A 24,627-nucleotide genomic window follows, 5' to 3' on the forward strand; every position below is an offset into this window, starting at 1 on the left:
GCGTCAGACTCGTATGCTGTTTCTGCCATGCTCTTCGTCTCGGAGTTCTCTGGGTCCACAACTCCCAGGCGTTTTCGACTTGAGTACTTAAAGCCATGTCCCTTTGGGAAGTCAGGATAGTAATAATGTTAAAGGTCATATCAGCACGCCAGAGATTATATTCTCTGGTTTCGGCATTCAACGTCGATGGTATGCGTTTTGTGTGCCTGGCGTGACTCGGATTCCAAACTGGTACGGTCATTTTCTTTTGAATGCTCTACATGAATGGAATTCTCTATGCATTCTCAACGCCATAAACATACTTTAAGTTCACTGCTATATCGAAGACAGTTTCAGTGGTTTGGTTTAGGGGCCAGCTCCGGAGTGAGATGAGGCCGTGCTGAAAGTTGACGACAGCCAAGGACGTGACCCGTTTCCGTGCCACGCCGCTTCGAATTTTCAGGCAAAAATTTGAAAGACAAACTTGAAGGCAAGAAAAAAGCGTCTATCCACAATGGTCCCAAAACCCCTCGAGTTATAGACGTGGTAATGGTGTGGGGAGCTCCCAGATCATGTCCGAAGTCTCTCAGCATTCACTCAACCATTCTCCGCTATGGCGACAGATCGATCTGCCGATGTCAGCCATAAATCCAGCAAACCCTCGCAAGAACTTCGATGCCAACCCAGAATAAATTCCGCGCCATCAAAATCTCGGAAACACTGAGTCGCGCTGGAGAATCCATCGTGTGACAAGACGGAACAACGGCGGCAGAAGCACCATGGCAACAGCATTCCATCTGTTTTTGGAGCTCCCGGCCGAGCTGCGGCTCCAAATCTGGGAGTCGGCTCTCCGGCCCGCCGTGCCCGGTGTTCACTTTTTTTCATTGAAAGAGCGGCCGGCCACTTCGGTGGGAGAAGGGGACAGATTCGTCTCACATGTAGGCCTCGGTAGCAGGGGGTACTTCCTGGCGCCTCCCACGTTCGCTGCCGAACAGCAGCATCCATGGGGGCAGAGGAACCCATCGACATACCTCATCGACAAGGAGCTCTGGGCTGCCTGCAGAGAGTCGAGAAACGTGGCCCGGAAGCACTTCGAAAACGCGTGCCGCAAGTCAGGCAACTCTCCCCAAAGCTGCGGCTTAGCCGGAATGGGCCGGTGCTTGGGTGCGCCACCAGGTGGGTGGGCGCCCGGGGTGCTCACGCACCGCGATCTAATGTGCTTCCAAGTCGCGGCGAGCGAAGAGCAAATGGTCTGGAAGGATCTGTGCGACATACAGCTCATGCTGCAGCATGTGAGGGCCAACGGGAACGGATCCGCGCCTTTCCACATCGCACTCGAATTTGACGGGGCCTGGTCCATTGTTCCGAGAACGGCGACCACGCACGATGTGAAGAGGCAGGCAGGACCTCGAGCGTGCTTTCTATTTCTGCTCGAAATGATACTTATCGGCCTCTTACCCGCCACGCTCTACCTCATCGACTACAGCTCGAGTCTCAAACATGGGATAGAGGCGGCGCCAAAGTTTCGCGGCGACGGGTGTAAGTTTTGGGAGGTTGGAAGACGCGATACCAACAGATCCCAGCCAGGAAGCTCAGCCGGCCCATGGGGCTTTATCCGTACGGTAAACCGTCAATGGGGGTCGTCCTTGGCGGGGTTGAAGCGGAACGTATGGGTCCCAGGGCGACAGGAGCAACAGGAGCTTTTCGACGTTGAGGATTACGTGCGTGTTCTTGTGTGCAGGAAAGACTAGTATGGTGTAACGGGAAGTACGACGGGAAACTACAAGTTATAGGAGAGAAAATAGGACAAACTTCTCAATGTTGTATCTAGCTAGGCCTGTTTCATGGGATAACATAACGGGTGCTCCTTCATCAGTGTGGACAGCTTATGAAGTAGAACTGTTGGCCTCGATGGCTTCTACCGCCTTGAAGTAACCATGGTATAAAAAGCTGCGATGTGTACTTTCTTTGGAGTGAAAAACGTCGGAAAGGAGTGAAGACAGGATGCCAAGAGAAGCAGCTGGAAGCATAACTTCAACAGGCCACCGGCGGTGACACAACTGAAATGGCTTCGCGCTGAGTTACGATGGCTTGTTCTGCCTACAGCGTGCAGTGTGAGTGGGCCTATGCCGCGGGTGAGGCTTTTGCTATAAGAACTGCCATTTCAGACGCAAGTCAAGTGTTCCTCAACTCCGAGAAGACCAGTGGCTTGTTCATTTATGTAAGGACTGGGTCACCATGCGTTTCTCGCCTCAGGTTCTTTGTGGCTGGAAACATGAGCGGAGTTGGTTGTAATGAAAAACACTGGGTTTGAAGAGGACAGTATGGTCTTTATTAATCTTTGCCTGTTATCACGGCTAATTCACTGGGACGTCCTTTGACCGAAGACGCGCTTGATTCTACACTACCACAGCCTTGACGCACTTCATTAAGCCACGGGATGTGCTTCCAAATTCAAGATCTTCATTCTAGAACATGCCGTGCTTAACTGAAGAATTTGAAACACTTCGTACGTTGAATACTCACCTCATCATTTATCAGATGATCCGCTAAATATGTGTAGTGCTTCATGAGGGCGACCTTTGACCGCAAACCCGATGAGCCCTCAATTTGAGAGGGTAGTGATGATATACGAATGAAAAAAGAAAGGTTCTGGAGATTTGCAGTGAATAAAGAGATTAGGTAAACCTTGAAATGTTTCTGGCATGTTCAGCCTACCTAAGCGTGACTGTAACAAAATGGAGGTATTCTCGTAGTGAAACGAAGAAACTCATGGGGCTCGATCAACGCCCAAAAGTTTACCGTTCGTCGCCAAACACAAAGGCCAATCTTGCCCACGAAGAGGGGCGGTAATGAACTCGATTGGCGGTTATGTGAACTGTTATAGGAAGGTAGGAATTCACAAGCGGGGAAGCCAAGACAATTTCCCTCGCGTCTTCACAGTAACTTCCCGATACTATCTTGTTGGCGCATGACGACGGTTGCATTATCAAGAGTTGAACCTGACTTTGGGGGGGCTGGGGGGTTGCAAGGTCCGCTCAACATGATGAAAACATGCTATCTCGGCCGGTTCGCAATCACTCGGCGCAATAACCTCAGTAATTCCGAGTGAGGTGCAATGCAGCGAATGCGGGGCCTTGGCCAATCAACAAAAAACGACAGAGTAACAGTGGTTCTACAAAGCCCTGGTTTGCGGTTACATTGCAGTTGCTACGTTACGTCCGCGTTTCTATTCGGGCGGGAGAAGACAGGCTTGATCATGAGCATGGGCTGGCTGCAGGTTGCTCGTGCGGCCTGTGGATGGGATCCCCGTAAACATCTGGGGGATGTCCTATATGAATGAGTGATTTCCCGCGGTCCTTATCTACATGAAAGCATCAAACAGGGCGCAAAATGAGGAGCTTCAAAAACTTTGGCTTCCACGCCGTGGCATGGGCATTGCTGTGCTTCTCTTCCATTCACGGCTCTCTCTCTGTCTACGCGGCAGCCGATACGAATGTGAAGAGCATCTTCCTTTTCAAAGACGTCTTGCAATCCAACACAACAGCCCTGAAAACCTCGGGCTTCGACACGCTGGTCATTTTTCGGATCGGCGTTCTTGCCAACGGCGACCTTGTGTACTACTCGACAGGAGACGCGGGCGAGGCCGTCGACGCGCCCGTGGTAACCAACGGCTCGTACATCGGCGGAACGGCGCTGGCGGACAAGATCCAATCGTTCAAGACCGGCAAGACGAACATTGACAGAGTGGAGGTCTCGCTGGTGTCGCATGACACAACGTTCCAGAACATTCGCGACTTGATCGGTGCAACTGGGACGGGAGCCGACACCGTATTGTACAGGAACTTCCAGGCCCTGAAAACGGCTTGGGACCTCGATGCGTTCAATAACGACGATGAGGGTGTTTATCATGTGTCAAGCACAGTCAGTTTCGCTCAGATGCTCGGCACAATAGGGTACCAGTATTCCATCGCGCCGTACACCAACAGCGGCTTCTGGGCCAACTTCAAGCGGCAGATTGACGCCGCTGCTCCCGGATTGTTCGACCGCGTGTACTTGCAGGTTTACGACGGTGGAGCTAGCAACAACCCCGGGACGTGGCAGAATACGCTTGGCATGAAGGTGATCCCGCTTGTCTGGGTCATCAATGATGCAAAGCCGTCGCAGGGCACCACGGCGGCTCAGGCTCAGCAGAGATTTGCCAACTGGTATTCACAATACGAAGTTGCCGGTGGCGGATATTGGAATGACTACGACATTGAGAAAATGGATTCCTCTTATACCGATTATGCTGGCGCACTTGCTGCTGTCTTCCAGTAAAGGGGGAGCGATTAAGAGGCGTGATAAGGTCAGAGAATATTTGCATCTGAGTCTCGATACGAAGTAATGCATGCAGGTACTGGTACTGATGTCCATGTAGACAAATAGTCATCCATCAAACCCAACAACGTTGAACCCGACGTTCCTGATCAGATTCAGAGTTTCGAATTAATTGTGAGTTAGGAGCCTGGTTCGGCAGCTTTGAGTTTGAGCATATTCCATTGCGTCATGATGGGGACCTGCTTGTGCCGCGGCTTAAATTACTTCCGTGTCGTACATTGATATGTTGTTTTGATATGAATGAATTGGCTTCGAAGCTCAAATGATAGGCATGTAAGACGATGGCCGGCTACACAGAGCCAGTGACAACATTTCAATTCCGTGATATAATGATAGCACCATGTTCTCCTTTGAACGGTCTTAGAGACAAGCTTCGATGCACCAATACATTTGACCCTGATTCAGACCGTAGATGCGGGTGATATTAAGAACGAGCAATGCTTCGACTGTCACAACCACCAACATCCGTATTATCAGCGGACGATCAATCAACAAGCGACCATGACCGCAGTCTGAAACTTTGTGTCCACCAAGTTACCGGGAGAGGCATACTAGACTCTGTTGGTCCACACTTCTGGTTAGGATACAGAGGCACGCCTCCACTCTTCCAATTTTCCAAATGACCCATCGTCACGAAGCCCTAGCCAACTCCGCTCCATAGCCACAACTCGGCAGACCTAAATCATCAACAGCTTCATGGGAGGGTGGCCGAGTTGGTTATGGCGCCAGGTTAAGGTCAGCTTAACATCTGTTTCCTGGTGGGGCAACCCGCGCGAGTTCGAGTCTCGTCCCTCTCATTTTGCATTTTTGTGTCTGTATTTTTGAAAAAAAAAAAAAGAGTGGATGATTTGCATGCTCAAACACCAGCCAGCTATCTCGTATCGATCATGTTTCGTCGAAAACCCGCCATTGATCATTCTCTTATCGTCATTCAAATCATGTATGCGTAGGGCTTGTCTCAGCGCGCTATACGCAGTCGTAGAGCCTAGGCTCATTATCATAGGTGTATACTTCTCATAAGGGTCGTGGGTAGAGCTGACGACGTGCTGCTCACCTGTATACCCCTTGGGCATAGAATCACCAGCAAGTGGACTTTAACTGGCACAATGCTTCATAAGGTTTCAACAGAGACAGTTGTTGGCCGATACAACCTTAGGCCCACTGCAATAGCTGAAGAGGAAAATCCAATGCGTGTTTAATACTACATCTATACAAAAGGATACTCGCAACTACATTTCGGATTTAAGGCCCTAGATATTTAGGGCATGTGACGGAACAGGCTTCAAAGGGCGTGCCAACTGAATAGAAGTTGAAGAGCATTCATGGCATACGCTAGAAGGTGCAATATTAGCCAATATGGCTCCCTAACCCAATGGTCTGTTGTTACAAAAGTATCATTGCCCCACTAGTTTTCGGAGTTGCAATTTCTAGGTGCTCATCGGCTTTCCGCTGATTTCATGTTGATGTCAATGAGATGATAATTATATAACAAAGGTTTTATGAATTACACAAGTGTATTCAATTAAGCCCAAAGGTATCTTAACTCTTTAGAAAAGCCACACCCGTTATCATACATCTTAATTAATCATAACATATATACATAGTATGGCCGTCAACTGTCGACATTAAATGCAATGACCGCTCCACCGCTCGTTGCAGCGCACATTTCATATACAAGAGGATAACTCCTCAACCTCCTTCTCATTCTCTTTGCCCAAGACGGGTTGCTCACGATCAAGCTCATACATCTGGTCCTCCTCATCGTCGTAGTGACGGAAGGTGAAGTAGAAGATGATTCCCACCACGAATGAGGAGCATGCCACTCCGGTGTACATCCACAAGAATTTGGGATCGACGGCGACTGAAACAAGAGCCTCAGAAATAGCAGAGCCAAAAGCATTCGTGAAAAGGTAAATACTTTGGACGAAAGACTTCATGTTAGGCGGGGCCTTGGTGTAGGCGTACTCAAGACCAGTAACCGAAATAAAGATCTCGGAAAGTCCAATGAAGACGTAGGCAGGCGTCTGAACAGCAATGTGGACGTGGTTGGGTAGCGAAGCACCTCCGCTAATTCCCTCGGGACAGTTACCAGGAGATCCGTAGCAGGGTCCAGCACTGTAGATGAGATGCTGGACGATGGCTGCGTAGGCAAGGCAGATAGCGCCAAGCCAGAAACCAATGGTAATGCGCATAATGGGCTTGAGCTCAATGCCAACCTTGCGCAGGAGCGGGTAGACGACCTTGTCAAGAATTGGGGTAAACACCAAAATCGAAATGGGGTCAAAGTTTTGCATGAAATCGTTCGGCATGCCATGTCCCTCCATTTGTCCTGCTTGAGTAACAAAGTTGGTAGAGAACTGTCCGTAGCAGACCCAGAAGATAGGATCTAGAAAAGGCTTGTTAGTTTGAGGTCCAGAAAAATGTATTGAGTGAAGTGAAAGCTGCAAAGTTCACAAGAGTGTAGCTCGGCCAAGAGGGTGGCAACTTACAAAACACGAACACCTTGCAGGCTCTGAGAGCGCGCTTGAGCTCATCAACAAAGTGATCGTTCCAAGGAACAGGCTTCTCCTTTCCATTTGCCGCACGCCATGATGGCTTAGCAGCATCCATGTTACGGGCAGCGATCATCATACCAAGTGCCTTGAAGGCATCAGTGATGACGGATCCCTGTGGTGGACGGTTGACAAAAGTCTTGCGACGTAGCACAAGGGTCGCGATACCAATGTTGAAGACGCAGAAACACATCAGGTAAGCGGTCCAAAAGCCCGTGTACTTCTCCATAAAAGGTGTAGCCATCAAGGAAAGCGATCCCAAGTTGATGCACCAGTAAAAGATCATGTAGATGCGTTGGTAAGTGACGGCGGGGTCAAGAATAACACGCTCGCCGCTCGGCTCCGTCTTTACGGCCATGACGCGACGTTGGTACTGGTCAGCGATCAGAGGAGCAATGTTGGACTTGATTCCTCCTGTTCCCAGTCCAATGACGATGATGGAGACAATGTAACCGGCCTTGCCAGCACCATTCTCCATGGCAACAGGGAGCGAGGTAGTCCATAGGATGACCAGACCAACCCAGTAGAAGCCACAGAAGACCAAAATGGTCTTGTACTTGCCCAGGTACTGATCAGCAATGATGGCGCCCAAAATCGGCGTGACTGAGCGGATGTATTAGTCACAATGTCCTAGTAATTGCAAGATATTACTGATGGAGGCAAACGGTAACATACCATAGCAGAACCATTGGAAGAATAGATTCAAACCAGTTGCAGCCTGGTGGCCCATTCCCAAACCTTTGGGACCATCGGCACCGTTGACGTCATTGCTGATGTAGTTTTGGAACAGTCCTTGCGCGCCATAGTAGGTAAAGCGCTCTGTAAGCTCAACGACAGCAATAAGGAAGGCAGAAGCGGGCAGATTCTCTCCAATGCGACGCAGGGTTCCCCTCTCGTACTCATTGGGCTCATCACCATCTGGCGTTGGGCCTGACTCAGAGTCGGCATTGCTGGGGGACACCGGCTGATTCTTCTCTGGGTTGGCCGGTGTGATGTAACCTCCCGCAAGGTCAGTCATCTCCTTGTTTGGCACGCGCTCACCAAACGTCTCGTGGAGCCTGCGGGTACGAGTGTCAGTGAAGGTTCTTAGAGTACCGACGGTATGCGCATTGTTACGTACTCGGCGGCCGTATCCTCGTGATTCTGGGCCATTTTTACGCAATGGATATCTCAAGACAGGCCCGATAGAGAAGCTGAACCAAGAGAAGGTAGGAGGAGAGGGAGAAGAAGAAGAAAATTTCGAGAAAAGGTCCAAAGGCAGGCTTAGTGGGGAGCATGGAGCCTCATTAGTATCACCACTAGAAGCATGCCCTTACCCTCGGGCTCGGTCGACTCCGAGGTGTTCGCCGCCATATCCAGGTTTCCACTCTAAAACTCTTGCCTTAGTTGGGAACTTGCCCCAGGAACTTTTGCAACCACACGCCACAAGCCGAAGACCGAACCACCTGCCGTACTCCACTCGGCCGAGTGAACCGATCTTTTGATTGATAATAGCGGACACATCGGGTAATATACGAGAACAAAGAGTGGAGATCTTGGCAAAAGGCCCGAACGGGTGGCGCCAAGCGAGGTTAAGGGGAATAAAGCGGCCATAATTCTCAGCCTCCTATTGGCCTCAACTACATCGCCGGTATTAGTTAATGCTGATGATGCCGAGGTCCAACACCGAACCGTTTGAATCTGGGGATTGGGGCTTTTTATCACGCTACTCCGCAAACGCCACGATGCAGGCGAGGGAGCGTCATGCAGGTCTATTGCTAGCTGCAGGAACAGGCGTGATAACGGGCGGAAGCTCTTGTACAAGTTTTTTGGGGTGTGTTTGACAGTATCGTCACTCTCTATTGCAGTCATTCAGAATTAGGTAAACGTAAGTATTTATCCAGGCCGTCTGAGACTACAACGATTGCATTCCCAACCGAGTACTGGGTGCATTTTTCAAGAGTTCTTGCTCTACGCCGCACTTTGGTTTGTGTAGAATGTGGCTGGGTTTCGTCTCGGATGCAGCTCCATGCTGGGTATCTGTGGATCAACAAGCCAAATTCCGTTGCATTGAACTATTCATTTCAAAGATGAGCAATGCTTCTTTGTCCTCAGGAATCCCAACAAATTGACAGCGGCACTTCTTTTTGCCGAGGTGTGGATTATGGAAGGCGGTCGAGGGACAACGCTAAAAAATGGTCTGTTGTCTTCAAAGGGAGGAGCGGAATTGAATACATGCTAAGTGGACTGCCGTTCCTCGGGCTTTGATGACACCAGCCACTAGTCCTCAGTTCAAACACCCAAGGTGAAAGTTCGAACCCATTGACCGTGGGCATCAACCAAACGATAGTAAATATTTTTTTTGCTCGACCGTGGAAATGGATAGTGTTTTAGGAGTTATAGTAATAAATTAAAATAATTCGAATTTCTGATTGCACTGGCCTTGTATGCGGAAGTAAGCCATAATCTGAATCTCTTCCTCCACGAGAGAACTCATGTCTCATGATGCGAAAGCTTTGTCGCAGTGAGGGGTAGGCAGACTTACATGGGTTGATTACCTTAAGCATGGACATGGTGTCATCGTATTGTTAACTCACGGGCAATTACAAAGCAAAGGTGAACTTCACTTCACTGGCAATCCTATTCATTCTGGCTCGTGATAAGGGGCTGGCTGGCTGAGCAACATCCTTGGTGACAGGTGAGTCATCTGAAGTCAGCCGCATAATAAAGACAAGATGAAAACTATTGCATGTAGAACCCTGAGCCTCTGCGAGTAGTCTAAATAGTGGAGGGCACTACAGTATTTGCACATAAGAAAGTTGAGGCGGGGCTTCCGGGGATATGACGATCCAGTTCAAGACCCATTAAAGTATCGTGTTGGCTTGATTGCCACTCCGCATCGGAAACCTATGTCTCCGACTAACCGGAGCCATCTCCATCTCAAACCCCATCACAGTTAGTGGACCACAAGCAGCTTGAAAGGCCTTTACGTCGACCAACGGGCTAGGTTTGTTAACCAGTCAAAGGCCATGGAGAAACCATAACTCCATGATGCCCTTTGCATCTTACAAATAGAAACCACCGATGACGTAGTCTGATAAGAAAACTCTACCCTACACTTTCTCCCGATGAAACTGTACGTCTTAATCTAGATATAGGCAAGGGTCAACCAAAGACTTCAGTAGGCTGGTTGAGATTGCATTGGTTTAATTTTGGTGGGTCATTCTGTATGAGTAGTAGAGGTAAGTAGTTACAGACTCAATATGTGAAGTTGTGCTTGGGCAGTTGAAGTTGTATAGAGATTTATAAAATGTGGTCATGTGGTGCTGTTGTTTGCTCAGATATCGATAGGAGGTCAAATTTTGTGTATCTACAAAAATTTCATTTTCTTGCACGTTTAGACCTATTCCATGAGTAAAGAACTTTGAACGTAGACTGTTTGAATGATCCATGGCACAAAAGAAAGATTCTGAGAATATTAACATTCTATATAAAAGGACTATTTAAACAATATTTTATATACATGAAACGGCCAGAAACCAATCCTTCTAGCCATTAATGGAATGGAGAAAGGCTGTGTATGACTATCCATCAAGCACCCATACAAAGCATTATTTTCATATTAACTGCAGTAAACGTACGCTACGGGTCAGGTCCTGAGAGTGACTGACTCCTCCCTGCTCCAAGTTATTCCAGCCAGTCCGAAAATGTTTCCATTCGCCTGAACAGACCTAGAAGAACTCGTAGGGACAAATTCCTGCTGTTATTGCTCTTGCTGCATATTGATATTATTTAGTAGAAATTCTGGAGGGGATTGACTTCATCTTGTCTGACCGCCGTACGCTCTTGCGTCTCGTTAGCTTCAGGATACATACCTGCTAGAACATATCAATGTTTTTCAACTCCGTCTTCTATAGGAGAAGACTCCAATAACTACCAAATCTAAAACCTCTAGTCACACCTAATATCTAACTTATAAACATAAGCTGAAATATATATGGTGGATGAAATAGTTTGCATGTTCCCCTCGGCGCAGTTGGTAGTATTGTGGCGGTGTTGTACCCAGCTACCATAACTCTGAACATATTTGTACAATGAAAATGAGACTATAATGCGCGGAAATTAGGGGTACACGTTTTCTAACAGTTAAAGAAATGGCTTTCCGAACTATTGGCTGATGCGAGAAGCGGCAGCAGACGGAGTTCGGCAATTCTACCTCCGGGCTGCCGACGACGATATATAAACTGACCCCAAGCTGATTGTTCTTAGTCTTACAAAACCATAAACATATCCGAGAGGGATCAAGAGCGTAAATGATTAGGAACAAAGCTCAAAAATATCCAAAGAATTAAGTCTGTTTAGGGATTTAATAAAGTTGTCTTTGGTCACTGTTATAATGAAATGTAAAATGCTAGTTGTTTTGCGTGGTCAAAGTCGGACGGATAGGATCAGTGTTCCCCTACGAGAGTTAGGCAGCACCTCGGCTTCCAATATTGCTGCATGGGAAATTTTAGATGTATTAGGCGATTCACTATTCAAAGAATGCGTAAGGCTTCTGGTGTAATGCAGAACCCAACGCCAACAGGGTTGAAAGTCGTGACAGACCCGATGCTGAAGTGCTACAAATAAAGCAATATTCTACATTTAATGTAACTAATTTGCCTGCAGAGATTAATACGTGTCACATTGATCTCTCAAGGGAGTATCAAAAGAGCAAGAGTGAAGTAAGATTGGTGTAGAAACAACCAAAATTACATTACGCCCTATGCCAATGTGAAGGAGGGTTACATGGAAATCATCGGCCCAATAATCAGACAGTTGTAAGACTAATAAACTGTCAGGGACAATCTGGTACATATCCGATATTGGTATGAGATGACATTCTGCCGATGCATACCGGTGGAAATGCCCCTGCTAGAAATCGTATGATCTCCAGTATTGAATGCACTCGGGAATTCCATAAGAGGAAGGCTAACATCCTCTGCAAGGATTTCGAATACTTCTTAGGGTTGAAGGCTAGCTTTACTAGGCCGACTTCAAAGTCACGGTAGGGGAGAATCTTTCACACCCCTGAAACTTTGGCAGGCAACAGAAAAGGGGTTTCGGCGACCATCGACCAGATTCTTAAGCGATGCAGACTACCTTACCGGGGTTCAAATCCGCATGTCGGCAGTTCGTCACACCAGTCAATATTCTCGCTTCAACTACCTAGGTTCCCCTCAAACCCAGTTACAGATGATTCTGCAACACCTTCGTCGAATCCTGGCAAACTCTATTGATATTCTAGTTTGATATTCTCGCCAATTGAAGGAATTCTCCTTTATGTATTCTTTGAAGGATCCCTGGATTTGGTGTCCATGGCCATGTCTACGTCGATCTTGATCCAATCACATGCCTGAACCGAAAAGACTATCCTCGCTCCAAACACCAACAATGCATTGTCCTGTTTAATTCAACCCACTTACCGAACAAAGGCACCGCCTCCACTGGCACCCACAAGGTTGCCTGTCATCCATCCACTCTCGGGCAAGCACACAACACCCACAATACCGGCGACTTCCTCCAGGTAGCCAGGGCGCCCACCAATGCTCTGCGCCAAATCGAGAACCTCCTGGGTGTCAACGCCGGGTCTGGCCTTGGCAAGAGGCGTGAGGTTGTTCAACGGCCGAAGAGCTTCGCGAGGCTCATCGGGCAAACCGGAGTACAAGCCGGTGTCCATGGGTCCGGGGGCAACGGCATTGACTGTGGCCCTCTCAGCCAGCTCGCGAGCCCAAACACGGGTCATAGCCTCGATAGCTCCCTTGGTACCCGCGTAAGAGGTCTGCCACCAGACACCCCAGGTTGTAGTGGCGCTGGAAATGTTGACAATACGACCAGAGCGGTCAGTGGGCAGGTAGGGGAAGGCAGCCTTGACGAGTAAGGCGGGAGCCTTGCAGTTCAGGTTGAAAGTAGCATCGAAGAGATCGAGATCCAACTGGTCGATGCCTTGCGCGTTTACGGTGGCGGCGTTGTTGACAATGATGTCAATTTGAAACTTGCCGTTGGCATCGGTGAAGTGTGCTTTTGCGGCATCAACGAGCTGTTGCGGAGCCTCAGGCTTGCTCAGATCGGCTTGGACAGGGAGAGCCTTGACGTTGTACTTGGTCTCAAAGTCTTTCGCGAGGTCTTGAGCCTTGGCTGTTGAACCCTCGGTGGCGTAGTTGATTACAACGTTGGCACCTCTGCTCGCAAAGTGCTCGGCGAGAACAGCACCGAAGCCTTGAACAGGTCAGCTTGTGGTCATCTCATGGCAAATCTCGGATCCTGGATAAGGATAGCCCATCGGTGTCCCGGAGAGTTAAAAGACATACTTCGCGAAGCGCCAGTAACAATGGCAAGCTTGCCTTCGAAAACCCTGAAAGGAGCCATTTTTCTCGGATTTCAGAAGAATCGGGATAACAATGTGGCATGGAGGCAGGGAGTATATCCCTCTCTCCACGTGATGAAATGTGTGCTTTATATATCATGTCTCGCCGCCCTTGCCTCTACCCAGTGTTCATATACCATGATATCCACTTTATGAACTAGTCTACTGGTCAATGCCGCCGGGCCGCTTGGTGAGTGGATTCCGAACAGGAGTAAAGATCAGGGGTCGAGCAGGATTAGCAACCGTTAGTCTCCACGTAGCCACGTCAACTGCCAAAGGATTTGCCGATCTCAATATGCATACATCTGCCGTGAAACCTGCAGGCATCAAATACTTGGCATTCAAGCCAGCGGAGGATTCAATTTCTCTCATCGGGCAGACAAGTTAGACTGGTTGAGAATCTCTACACAAACTGTATCGAGACATCTTCCAGCCTACCGGGCAACTGGATCAATGACACGATGTTTTTAGTACCGAAAACTTCATGAAGCCCCTTACCACGACCTTTGCATTGATACTTGTCCTCGGTTGCACACTATGGAGGGGTATTGTGGGAACTATGGGTACTACTAAATTCAAGCCTCCACGAGTGTTGGCACAGTGTTGAAGAATATGACCCACTATTACGGTTAAGCCAAGACGCTGCGCAACTTGACACCGCCGGAAGGCGTTGAAGAACTCCCCGATCCTCGGAAGCGATCTTCCGAATAGAGTATAGATCTGACTTAAACGGGGGCGAAACGTTTCGAGCCAGTGGGATAAAATACTACATTGCATGGATGACGAGAATTCGCACTCGTGAGTAACCGATCTCGCGAAGCATCGAGTACGACGCTGGGGATAGAAATGCCGGGCAGAGGCGCCCCTGTTATGCCTCCTATAGAGCTTTCAGCAAAATGCTCGCAGATTACAGGCCCCAAGTCGCGAAGGGTAAGAATGAAAGATGACAGGTCAACGAGACGGAACACGAAAGAAAACTGGCTCGACCCTTGTGTTTTCAGAAACAGTATGGCGTGAGTGAACGTTGTCGGAGCCAACTCCGTCCCTGTCAGGACCGGACAGACGAGGAGGATGATGCTTGTCATAATTGGCGATTCACAATAAAACAAGCACCAGCAAGACGCTTTCGAAATTAAACTGTCTGAGCTGTGCAAGGGGGTTGAATTCTCTTCCCATGTTCTTCCCCTCTGTGGCAAGGAGTGCCACAGTGCCATACGGCAGAGATCCTGGGCTGGGGTTTGGTGGATCCAATGGGCACTTCGGTTGTTAAAAGAAATCGGGCCGCTATTAAGTAATTGACAGTTTCGTGACTGCTCGTGTACAGTTGTATTTCTTTTATGATATTTCTGGACCTTTAAGGTCTGGTCTTCCCTAGCCGTCTTTGTTGTGGTTCTCTCCCCCCCTATAACGAACGCGTAGAGCACGAAGCAGGTTCTTCAGTGATCGAAGCCTACAAATCGGTCAATATGGGCGCAGCGACGTCGAAAGATATGGCCGCTGCGGTCTTGGTGCCGCTGCCATTCGATATTCTTACCATGGTGTTGCGGTTCTGGATTCGAGCGCAGAGAAAGGCGTGGGGGCCGGATGATTGGGCCATGGTGGCCACCATCGTATGTCTTGCCAACTCCGAAATTCGAGCATGTTCTCAGCTGACGAATTGAAGCCGGTCTGGGCCGTTTCCCAGGTTGGGCTAATAGGCATGGCATGGAGCGGAGTTGGGCAACTCGACGCAACTTTGACGGAGCAGCAAATGGCCAACTCCTATTTCGTAAGCTTTCTTTTCAAAAGTTAAAAAAACAAGAGGATTAACGAATTGACCCACGCAGTGGTTCTATGTCTTTCAGGAGTTCTGGTGTTTTACTTTGGTCACCCTGAAATGGTCCCTCGGTTTCACTCTACTCCGTATCGCTAACGGCCAGCGCTGGGTCCAAATTATCATTTACACTTGTTTGGCACTGGTCACGGTTTGCACCGGAGGTACTGGAATGTATCTATTTTTTCAATGTTCGCCGGTTGAGTAAGTTTATCATACACTTGACATCCCTTTAACTCGTACTAATGGGACTCAGGAAAAACTGGCATCAACAAATCGAGGGCACGTGCCAACCTCGAGAGATCCAAACAGCCCTCTCCTTCCTAGTTGCTGCTGTATCCATCTCAACCGATTGGATATTCGCCGTACTTCCTTTTGCTCTGATCTGGAGACTGCAAATGGCCAACAAAGTCAAGGCCTCTGTTATCGGGCTACTGGGGCTGGGTTTCTTGTAAGTTCTCGCCGGAGACCACTGTCACCTCACCGTTCCATACTAATAATAATTAGTGCATCCGTCGCACCGATCGTCCGTCTCAAATATCTCCTCTTAATGAACGACACCGCGAAGTTCCTCCAGGGCCTTGGTCTCATCCTGGCCTGGGCGCAGGCAGAGGTAGGCATTGGAATGTTGGTTGCAAACCTTCCTGCCTGTCGGCCCCTCCTCGAACGAGCACTCTCTCGTCTTACGTCGTTCACCGGATCAAAAAATAAGTCCTCAAAGGACCCCGCTGCCTCGGCGGCGGTCAAAAACAGTTACCTTGAACTCGGCGAGAGGGATACTACGAAGAAGAATATTAGCAACGCGAGTCGCTCAGGCGTCGAAACGAGGGTGTATGGCAGGGATCTAGGTGAAATTAGCAGCGAGAGCTTGCCTGATGACCACAGCCAGAAAAGAATTATGAGCAAGAGTGGCTTTGGCGCAATTCGGGTGCAGAGGGAGTTTGGTATGGAGGTCGAAAAGAAACATGGCGACAGTGCTGTATAAGTTGCACGAGGAGGTGGTAATAATTGACGAGTGTATGAGGGGCAAGACAAACATCGGCTGTAATATATTTTACTGGGAGTCGCATTGGATATGCGTTGTGAAGCTGGCTGGTCAGCAATAACATACATGTCTTTCAAAACCGTAGCTTGCAAGTGTCGACACATCATTGTGCGAAGACGTTTTTCTGTAGCTTGCGAGAACTAACCCCCAAGAAAAAAACCAGTATCACCCGCAAAAGTCTTGATTACATATGGTTGATAAAGTCGAAGTTGTCCTTTGTTGGATTTGTCTGGGCCTCCATTCTTGCCCATGTTGTCGTGACGTCCATTTTCGCTTTGGTCATTGGGTCCCCTGGATGCGTGCATGACGTGGGGTGTCTCACTCTACACTTGTGTCGGGCAGGATCTGCACAAAGTGACACCCTGGTTTCACTTTAAGATTCAGTATTTCAGAAACTACTAGCTCATGGGTTCTGTGCATTTATGACACTTCCAAGAGAGCGCTTAAATACTGTCAAGGGGTGAGAGCCAGCAGGGACGAATTCCAACGCTGGATATGTGGGCATCTTGGTTACTTTCTATCGGGTATTCCTCCCTCAACCGCTGAGACTTTACGCGGTACCTGTCATCTAACATCAATAATAGAGCCGAAGTGTTACAAACCTTTACGAAATGGTTGAAAAGGATTTCCCACCAAAGATCATATGGATTGGTGTGCCATCTATAATTTGGCAAATTTCCGCTATGGATCAAGATTTGAAGTTGGCCACTTAGTTACATGAGGAATAGGAACTGTATGGTCTTTCATATGCGTACATCTTGCTGTGGAATCGTAGGAACAACTTGAATCTCTTAAGATTGGCATGCGCACAACAATTCACAAGGGCAACTGCCGTCAAACGCCTGTAACTTGGTCGCTGGTTGTTGGATTACTCAGCCAGAATACAGGGAGCTGGCCAGCAGCAGTAGCTGGCCGCGGCAACGGCCGCGGCAGCGGAACCCGGAGATCCAACCTCCGGGCTGGCAATAGTGATATCTTCACTACTACTGCTGCTGCTACCAACCTACCTACTCTTCTACACACAAGACAACAGAAGAATACAGTACCAGTTTTGATCCTTTGATTATGTTCGATTATCACCCGTACGGGTAACTTGTGATTCCAACACTGGTCATGGGGAGGCGTCGTTCAAAGCACACATGTCGATTTGATCGTGCGAGTCCATTTCGCAGCTTCGCCATCCAATAAAATTATCTAAAAGGGGCGTTCGACCATGAGCTGCCGCAGAAGAAAAATGGTGTCGCTAGCTTTGCAGCATGTGTGTATGCCTAGAGGAATGAAGCCTGCCAAGAAAAGCCATGCGGGCAATAACGCTGGGAGGAACCTGCGGATGCAACATGCGATAATGCATTCTTGGTTACTGTTTGAGCCACATTCAGGGTATATGGCAACATTTGAATTGCTGATTCTGTAAATGCTTGAAAGGTGATGGCAAAAGTATCAAACGTTGATACAATACATATGCCGATAAAATACCTACCAGCATGGATCCCACAACGCTCAGCCTGTCAGCATTGTCATTAGCATTGGTCTCACTCGCATGCCCACGATTGGCCCCAACTAGCGTTCCTTCACCTCTACCTGTTACTTGACATAACATACCACATTAGCTTGTGATCATTTGTAGCGCCTGATAGCTTACAAATAATTTTATGGTTTGCCGTTTTTTGAGCATGGTACTTATGAAACCTGCTGCCTTCTCGGCCGCCGAGAAAGCCGAGCTGTTTCCAGGTTGGGAAAGTATCATGCAGACCACTGGCACAATGATTAACTGGCATCGGATCAAAAGGGCTGTCAATAAAGCATAGTAAGTACACCGAAGTACACCGACCTCGTATTCCGAGCCCGGTTTTCCGACGGTACATGCACGTTGGAATAGTTGCGATCCTTTGCGTAAGCGACATCTTTCTGCTATATAAGTCACATCGGCCACGGAGGACGACCGTTTTTCAATCCCATAATCAGATTTCTAAACCACTACAGGGTAATTGTAGTTTCTTTGGTAAACAATTTCTTAATTCACTCGCCCCAATGCCATCCACGGAGAAAGACACCGTCGCTGCCGCTGTTGCAGTCGAGGGCCTTGCGCGAAACAACCTCCTCCCCCCAAACCCGAAATTAGATCACGCTGTTGCGAATTCTCAAAAGAACAACCTACCCGAGATTACAGTATCTCCCCTTCAGGGTCAATTTCTAGCCATCCAATGCCAGCTCATTGGCGCCAAATCTGTGCTTGAAATCGGCACGCTTGGAGGATACTCGACCATATGGCTCGCGCAGGCTGGGGCTAAAGTCACCAGCATTGAGATTGATCCCAAACATCGAAATGTCGCATTGGAGAATGTTGCAGGTCTAGATACGGAGATTATACTAGGCGCCGCTCTGGAAGTGCTGCCCAAATTGGCTGAGGAGGGCCGCAAGTTTGACATGGTGTTCTGTGATGCCTCCTGGGGCGAGCAGGAGAAATATTTCGAGTGGGCTGTTAAACTGACCAAGCCAAAGGGATGCATCTACGTCGACAATGTTGTTTGGAATGTTTTGAGTAGCGGTGCCATAGAGACGGGCGAGGAAAACATCGTGACCCATGTGGGCAGGGACAAGAGGGTCAAGGCTACAGTTGTACCCATGATATCGACGGCGCACACAGATTCCAGGGGACGAACAATTCTCGACGGATTCTTGTTGGCAGTAGTGAACTAAATCTTCTGGACGACATTAGTTTTAGCCACACAGTAGCACATGAAATATTGCACGATTTTGCAACGGTGTTTCACATATTCAAATAGAGTCCAGGTCTAGGTGGCAAATGTGCTGGAGTGTGCCGAGAAAAATATACACGACTTCTAGCTCTAAAACCAGTGTTTTCTAAACACTCTCAGCATATTCGGCCTCTTTTGTCGGTGCTTGTTTCTTCTCAAACAGCTTCTGCCCTATCTTGTTCGTCATCTGGTCTGTCTTCTCCCCCAAAAATGTTTTGATAGCGCCGTAAACACCCGAAAACAACCAAAGTAAAGCGTTCACCAAGTCAATCCAGACGGCTATTTTCATCAAGCTTGTACTGCTCCCCTTGTATGAGTCGTCGCTGTCTCTGTCGAGAAAAATAGCCGCAAATATTCCAAAGACGACAATCCACGCCACAAAGAGAACCAGATCCCAGGCGAAGGCGCGATAGGTCTTGAAGAGTTTGATCTTGCTACCAACGTATGGAATAGCACCAAGGGGCGTGGCGGCGACGAAGAGGATAGATGTGATAGCTGAGGCTCCGGCCACAGTGATGGCCAATATCCACTCAGGCGAGAAACCGTCATTGTCCTTTCGGTCCGCATCGACACGGTTGCCGTAAAAGCCGCATGCGATCAGGGCAAAAATGAACTGTAGACCGCGGCATACCAAGCGGGGCACCACTTCGAAAGTCTTGAGCCATGTCTTCCCCATCGTCTTGCCCGTCTCGGCACCCTCGTCGAAGACACCACGGCCAGCTTTTCGACCGAGCTCCCGCTTATCGACAGAGCGAAATTCGGAGGCGGCGCCGGCCAGGCCCTGAACGTTACGACCCAGTTCAACGGCAGTCTGGCCGGCCTTCAGAGCGGTTCCAATCTTATTCATGGTGACGCAGTCGACGAAAGAGTGTTTAAGTTGGAAAAATCAGTTGGGTCGTGGTATGAATGTAGTTTTCGATCTTGCTGTGACGAAATAGTACTAGGGGAGGAAAGACCGGCCAGCAGCGGGAAACAAAAAAAACTCCTAGGAAACACAGAAAGAAGGTAATGGAAAGCGGATGGGATGCACAGTTACTAAGTGCGAGAGCGGTACGGCCAGCAACTGTTCTTTATAAATTTGCCAGAAGACAAAGAGGCATCCATCTAAGAGTCCTTGCACCGACTGTTGTGCCACGCAAATAGTAACACGACACCTTGGGCCGCTGGCGCTGTTGTCGTTGCAATGGTGGAAACATGATAGCCAGTCAATCCAGAATTGTTTGTTTTTGGCCCCCTTGCAGGCAAGCCGATACTGGAGATGGCGGGGCCCAGGCGTTTGAGCAGCTTTCAGTCAATCCCCAATCGCTTAAGTGTTACCGCCCTGGCCGAGGCGCTTAGCGAAACCTGCGACTCGTTACGCGCCGCCAGCACAAAGATCTTTGATGGACGAGTTATTGCAGCTCAAGGATTCCGGCCAATAAAGACACGCCGTTGGAAAAGTGATCCTTTGGGTACAATCCGCTAACAGTATTACGCCCACCTGCGCAGGGGTAAGCGAAAGAAAGGAAATCGTCACAAAATGGTGAAATTACTGCGCGGCCACAACGCGCGAGCTGACATTATCTAGGAGTGTGAAACGCGCAGGTCATCTAGGGAAGAAAGAGGTGGCTTTCAGTGATAGGCCAATGAAAACGATAGATACATCGGCGTCTGGTTGTTAATTAAGGAAATAGGAATAGGGAGCCGGGCGGCGTGCATCGAGCTCGTTTGTCGCTGCCAAACCTATCTGCCTGTTGGTCCCGAGTCTTTGCTTGGGGCAGTGTGACATTGAAAAGGGACAAGCACGCTGAAATTGCAGCACCCGAGATACTCACACTTACCTTACTCATACCAACGGGCTAAAAACATGCGAGAGCGACCATTGAACTGTGCAAAGCTCCAAGAGGACTGTACTTAATTGATTTGATAAACTTTCTTTCTCAACGAACGTCACTTGTACTGGTCGCTTCGTGTCAAGTCCTTAAGTAACCATGCCGGAAATTATTCTTCCTGAACCGAAAATAAATTCAATCATTCTCATCGCCTAAAATTGATTCAATCATGTAGGACCTTCCTCTTACGTCGAAGTCTAGCACAGCAGCCATCCGGCTATTTTGAACAGCCAGTCCTCTGCATGCCGTTATCGCTAATCACCATAATGTGACATCTTTTGTCTGCCGGCCTTTGAAGGTTTATCTGCATTGATTTGGCTGAGCATTTGAGTTTAAGGTTCATTATTTCAAAATGGTCCATATAAGGAGAATAATTTACGTCGTACCGGGGCAGTCCGGCCAGCCCTATGAGTTTAAAGCGGTAAGTCTCGCCGAACTTGCAACGTCTCCAAGCCTAGGCCAGACGGAATATAGGTGGGCCTGTCGGGAGGATCCCTGGAATATTTAAACCGACACACTATATTCAACACAGGAGCAACTTACATCATTCAATAGCGTCAGGGGCACAAATGCCAATGCTGTAGGGACCGCGACTTTGGGTGATGAGTATATTTTCGGCTACGGAAGGCTAATCTGCTCTGCTCTGCTCGCTGTTGGACAACGACGAGAATACGAAACTTTGCTAACGTGCATCGGACCACAATGCCCCATAAGATGCTCCCTGGATCCCTAATTCCCCAGCTCCTCTTAAGGTTCTTTTGGCCAAGCAGCTGGGTTAATAGTTCGTCCCATTTTGAGTGGAACATTAGGAGCAGAGATCAAAACCATCCCTGCTCTGTTCAGCTCATTCAACAGTCAAGACTAGTGAAGGCGGATCATATTGGCTACATAAAGCGACGATGGCCCTTCTGGATATTACACGATTCCATCACCCTTTGCGGCACTGTAATTTCCTGTTCACGCGTCCACGTCGCGCAATATCAACGTTATGAATACCGCCACAGTCTCAAAGTCACTCTTCCGCGGCTGCGTGCTACTCCTCACCGCCGCATCCCTTTCTCGAGCTGATAGCTCTGCTTGCAAATTACCAGCTATCCCCAGTGTCTATATGAGCTCCGGCTTCATTGCCAAGGCCAACTATGACTGCGCCCCCAGCACGGGAGTATTGAAAGGCCTCATGCTGTTTGTCGACTTCTCCGACGAGCCAGCAACTGAAACAGCAAATCAGCTTAATGACGTCTTCTTCCCAGCGACCAGTGATTGGTATGATATTTCATCATACGGCAAGCTGGCCCTGAACATTACCGTCGACACGTCTAGATTTCATCGGATGCCCAAAGCTGCTGCGGCGTATAATTTCGGGCGAGGCTTGTCGTACGAAGATCATTTGGGCTATATTTTGGATGCTTTCAACTCGTGGCAAAAGGCAACAAATACGCAGATTCCCAGTGGCGCCGATCCCCTTACCGACGTCCTTTACATCATCACTACAGCAAACGCCAAGTCCATCTCCACCTCAGCCACCCTTACGAGCGAAGTGCGTGACTCTGACAACAAGCTCATCGCTAAGCGGGCCGTGACATTGGGGCCTGATGAACCCGATATCTGGCTTAAGGTCCTTGAGCACGAGACAGGCCATACGATATGCCTTCCAGATATGTACCCCATGACGAGCGTGGATCCTGCCAAATGGGCCGGCCATTGGGATCTTATGGCCACGCTCCAGGGCCAGAGCCAGGACTTCTTTGCGTGGAACAAGTGGAGACTGGGCTGGCTCACAGACGATCAGATTGAATGCGTCTCAGCTTCTGGTTCAACTACACACAAACTCACTCCATTGGAGAAGGCTGGCGGAGTCAAGGCGGTTGTTATCAAGCAGAGTGAGACGGATGCGCTGGTCGCCGAGGTGCGATCGAACAACGGAGTTGACGTTGAGCTGTGCTCCGCTGGAGTACTGCTATATACGGTGTCTACGAAACTCGAGACTGGGGAGGGGCCCTTCCGAATCGTGGACGGGAATCCGGGTCGCGGCTCAACTTCTGGATGCGGAACCAACGAGTTCGATGACGCGCCGTTGAGCCTAAATGGCGGCGGTGCCAAGTCACTGAAGATTGATGCTTTTGGTGTCACTGTAACGGTTACGGAGCAGAACGGTGATGACTATACCATCCTGGTAGAGAAGTCTTGAGGTCTTGCGAGCTAGTAGTCGCGTTTACGCGCAGTTAAGGAGCCAGTATTTATTCTGTTATACATATTTAGCATCGGTTTGAATCTAGGCATACCCAACATTTTTCTCAACGGCTACCTTACTGTAAGTATCTGAATCATGTTGAATTGCGTTTATGTTCGGCGAAATAATGTAACAGTTGATGGACATTGAATCATGTTATTAACTTGACACTCTTCGATCATGATTTATTCCGTCAATTCACGCTAATAATCATCACCTATCTTGACTTTTCCATTTACTTTCTCTCGTTGAACAATTGACCGAGGCCGAATAGTGGTGCTAGATAGATAAGCGACCAGGGGACAGCAGGATTCATCGTCAAATAGAATTTATCCCATTGGCTAATAAATTAGGTTGTAATACGACGGAGTTGACCCTATTCGCTCTTGCAGATTACCCATCACGGAGCCCCAGGGAAACAATGGATTATGGGAGGGGTTGACGGCCGAAACCCCGCGTTCGGGTATTACTTGGACCGAGGTATCCGTGTCGATCTCATTATCCAAAGTATGAATGTATCTTTGTTGGCATTTGTTCGTTAGTGAATGTTTTATTCAAAAGAAATTTGTACGGACGTTCTTGGCTGTGGAGGGATTGAAATTGTTTATTCTTCAGTTCATCCAGTCAAACCAATCTCCTCGACGCAATGATCGTCTTGAAATTTCTGTTGATTACGCCGGCTTTGGCAGCAGCTACCATCAACAGGCATGTACAACCCAACAAAAATGTCTGCATGGCTGCTTATTGCATATTGGAGACTAACATGATGAAAGGCGTGCTATCGTTGAATCATTCAACATCGTGAGAAATAGGGTACCAGAGATTATCGACAATACCACAACACCTTTACAAGTTGGAAACGGGGACTTTGCCTTCAACTTTGACATTACCGGCACTCAGACACTGATACCTTTTAACACACTGTCCAGTTGGGGATGGCATAAGGATAGTCTACCTGACAATGGGTAAGGCGTTTCAATTACGGCAATCTCGCTGGTACCAGAATGATACTAAATTGAATCTTTGATTTAGTGAGAAACTGGAGGACTACCATGGTGTTGCCATAACAACGCATGGAAGAGATGTCATATACGACCTAGAAGACCCAAAGTTGCCAGAGATCTCCAAGTGGCTAAGCGCAAACCCCAATCGCATAAACCTAGGACGCATAGGCTTGAGGTACAAAAACCAAACCCTCTCGAACATTACCGACCCTTACCAAATGCTTGAGTTGTGGAATGGTTCCGTCACCTCGACGTTCAAGATTGATGGCAAGGCCGTGAAAGTAATCACTCAAGGGGACTTTGACACTGACTCTGTCACATTTGAAATTGAGTCCGACCTAATTTCCTCAAAACTATTACAGGTCGAATTTGATTTTCCGTTTCCTCCAATTCACAAGGTCGAGAAGACTTCCGATTTCGAGGTTTTCATGGGCACATACCAGTTCCCCCAGAATCATACCACTTCCATCGTCAAACAAAGCGGTATCTCAGACGATACGGCTCATATTCATCACAAAATGCAGGATACATCCTATTATCTCAACTTGCGATGGCCGAAAGAATCGCCACTGGCACTGATGAGGAATGAAATAGAGGGTTCCAACAAGA

General features: G+C 48.5%; 8 protein-coding genes across 8 annotated transcripts; 5 read left to right on the top strand and 3 right to left on the bottom strand.

Annotated features, from left to right (window-relative positions):
* Window positions 1-758: 758 nt before the first annotated feature.
* EsH8_VI_000945 (2EXR domain-containing protein) lies at window positions 759-1,730 on the top strand (the record flags this gene model as incomplete). Its single annotated transcript, XM_083272198.1, has 1 exon — window positions 759-1,730. One exon carries the CDS (start codon window positions 759-761, stop codon window positions 1,728-1,730), a length of 972 nt encoding a protein of 323 aa, XP_083127372.1.
* Window positions 1,731-3,372: 1,642 nt separating this feature from the next.
* EsH8_VI_000946 (uncharacterized protein) lies at window positions 3,373-4,299 on the top strand (the record flags this gene model as incomplete). The annotated part of the gene is made up of 1 exon (XM_083272199.1): window positions 3,373-4,299. The coding sequence occupies one exon, from the start codon at window positions 3,373-3,375 to the stop codon at window positions 4,297-4,299; it is 927 nt and encodes a 308-aa protein (XP_083127373.1).
* A 1,727-nt stretch (window positions 4,300-6,026) lies between these two features.
* Window positions 6,027-8,063, bottom strand: EsH8_VI_000947 (POT family-domain-containing protein; the record flags this gene model as incomplete). Its single annotated transcript, XM_083272200.1, has 4 exons — window positions 6,027-6,745; window positions 6,849-7,514; window positions 7,587-7,969; window positions 8,032-8,063. The coding sequence occupies 4 exons, from the start codon at window positions 8,061-8,063 to the stop codon at window positions 6,027-6,029; spliced, it is 1,800 nt and encodes a 599-aa protein (XP_083127374.1).
* A 4,288-nt stretch (window positions 8,064-12,351) lies between these two features.
* Window positions 12,352-13,298, bottom strand: EsH8_VI_000948 (SDR family NAD(P)-dependent oxidoreductase; the record flags this gene model as incomplete). Its single annotated transcript, XM_083272201.1, has 2 exons — window positions 12,352-13,148; window positions 13,241-13,298. The coding sequence occupies 2 exons, from the start codon at window positions 13,296-13,298 to the stop codon at window positions 12,352-12,354; spliced, it is 855 nt and encodes a 284-aa protein (XP_083127375.1).
* Window positions 13,299-14,762: 1,464 nt separating this feature from the next.
* On the top strand, window positions 14,763-16,094 carry EsH8_VI_000949 (uncharacterized protein; the record flags this gene model as incomplete). Its single annotated transcript, XM_083272202.1, has 5 exons — window positions 14,763-14,906; window positions 14,960-15,064; window positions 15,123-15,313; window positions 15,366-15,560; window positions 15,617-16,094. The coding sequence occupies 5 exons, from the start codon at window positions 14,763-14,765 to the stop codon at window positions 16,092-16,094; spliced, it is 1,113 nt and encodes a 370-aa protein (XP_083127376.1).
* Window positions 16,095-18,185: 2,091 nt separating this feature from the next.
* EsH8_VI_000950 (S-adenosyl-L-methionine-dependent methyltransferase) lies at window positions 18,186-18,854 on the top strand (the record flags this gene model as incomplete). Its single annotated transcript, XM_083272203.1, has 1 exon — window positions 18,186-18,854. The coding sequence occupies one exon, from the start codon at window positions 18,186-18,188 to the stop codon at window positions 18,852-18,854; it is 669 nt and encodes a 222-aa protein (XP_083127377.1).
* A 165-nt stretch (window positions 18,855-19,019) lies between these two features.
* Window positions 19,020-19,760, bottom strand: EsH8_VI_000951 (MARVEL domain-containing protein; the record flags this gene model as incomplete). Its single annotated transcript, XM_083272204.1, has 1 exon — window positions 19,020-19,760. One exon carries the CDS (start codon window positions 19,758-19,760, stop codon window positions 19,020-19,022), a length of 741 nt encoding a protein of 246 aa, XP_083127378.1.
* A 2,012-nt stretch (window positions 19,761-21,772) lies between these two features.
* EsH8_VI_000952 (uncharacterized protein) lies at window positions 21,773-22,972 on the top strand (the record flags this gene model as incomplete). Its single annotated transcript, XM_083272205.1, has 1 exon — window positions 21,773-22,972. The coding sequence occupies one exon, from the start codon at window positions 21,773-21,775 to the stop codon at window positions 22,970-22,972; it is 1,200 nt and encodes a 399-aa protein (XP_083127379.1).
* Window positions 22,973-24,627: the final 1,655 nt, after the last annotated feature.

This window comes from Colletotrichum jinshuiense, chromosome 6 (assembly GCF_051148585.1).
Source record: "Colletotrichum jinshuiense chromosome 6, complete sequence".
In the NCBI taxonomy this organism is placed as follows: Eukaryota; Fungi; Ascomycota; class Sordariomycetes; order Glomerellales; family Glomerellaceae; genus Colletotrichum; species Colletotrichum jinshuiense.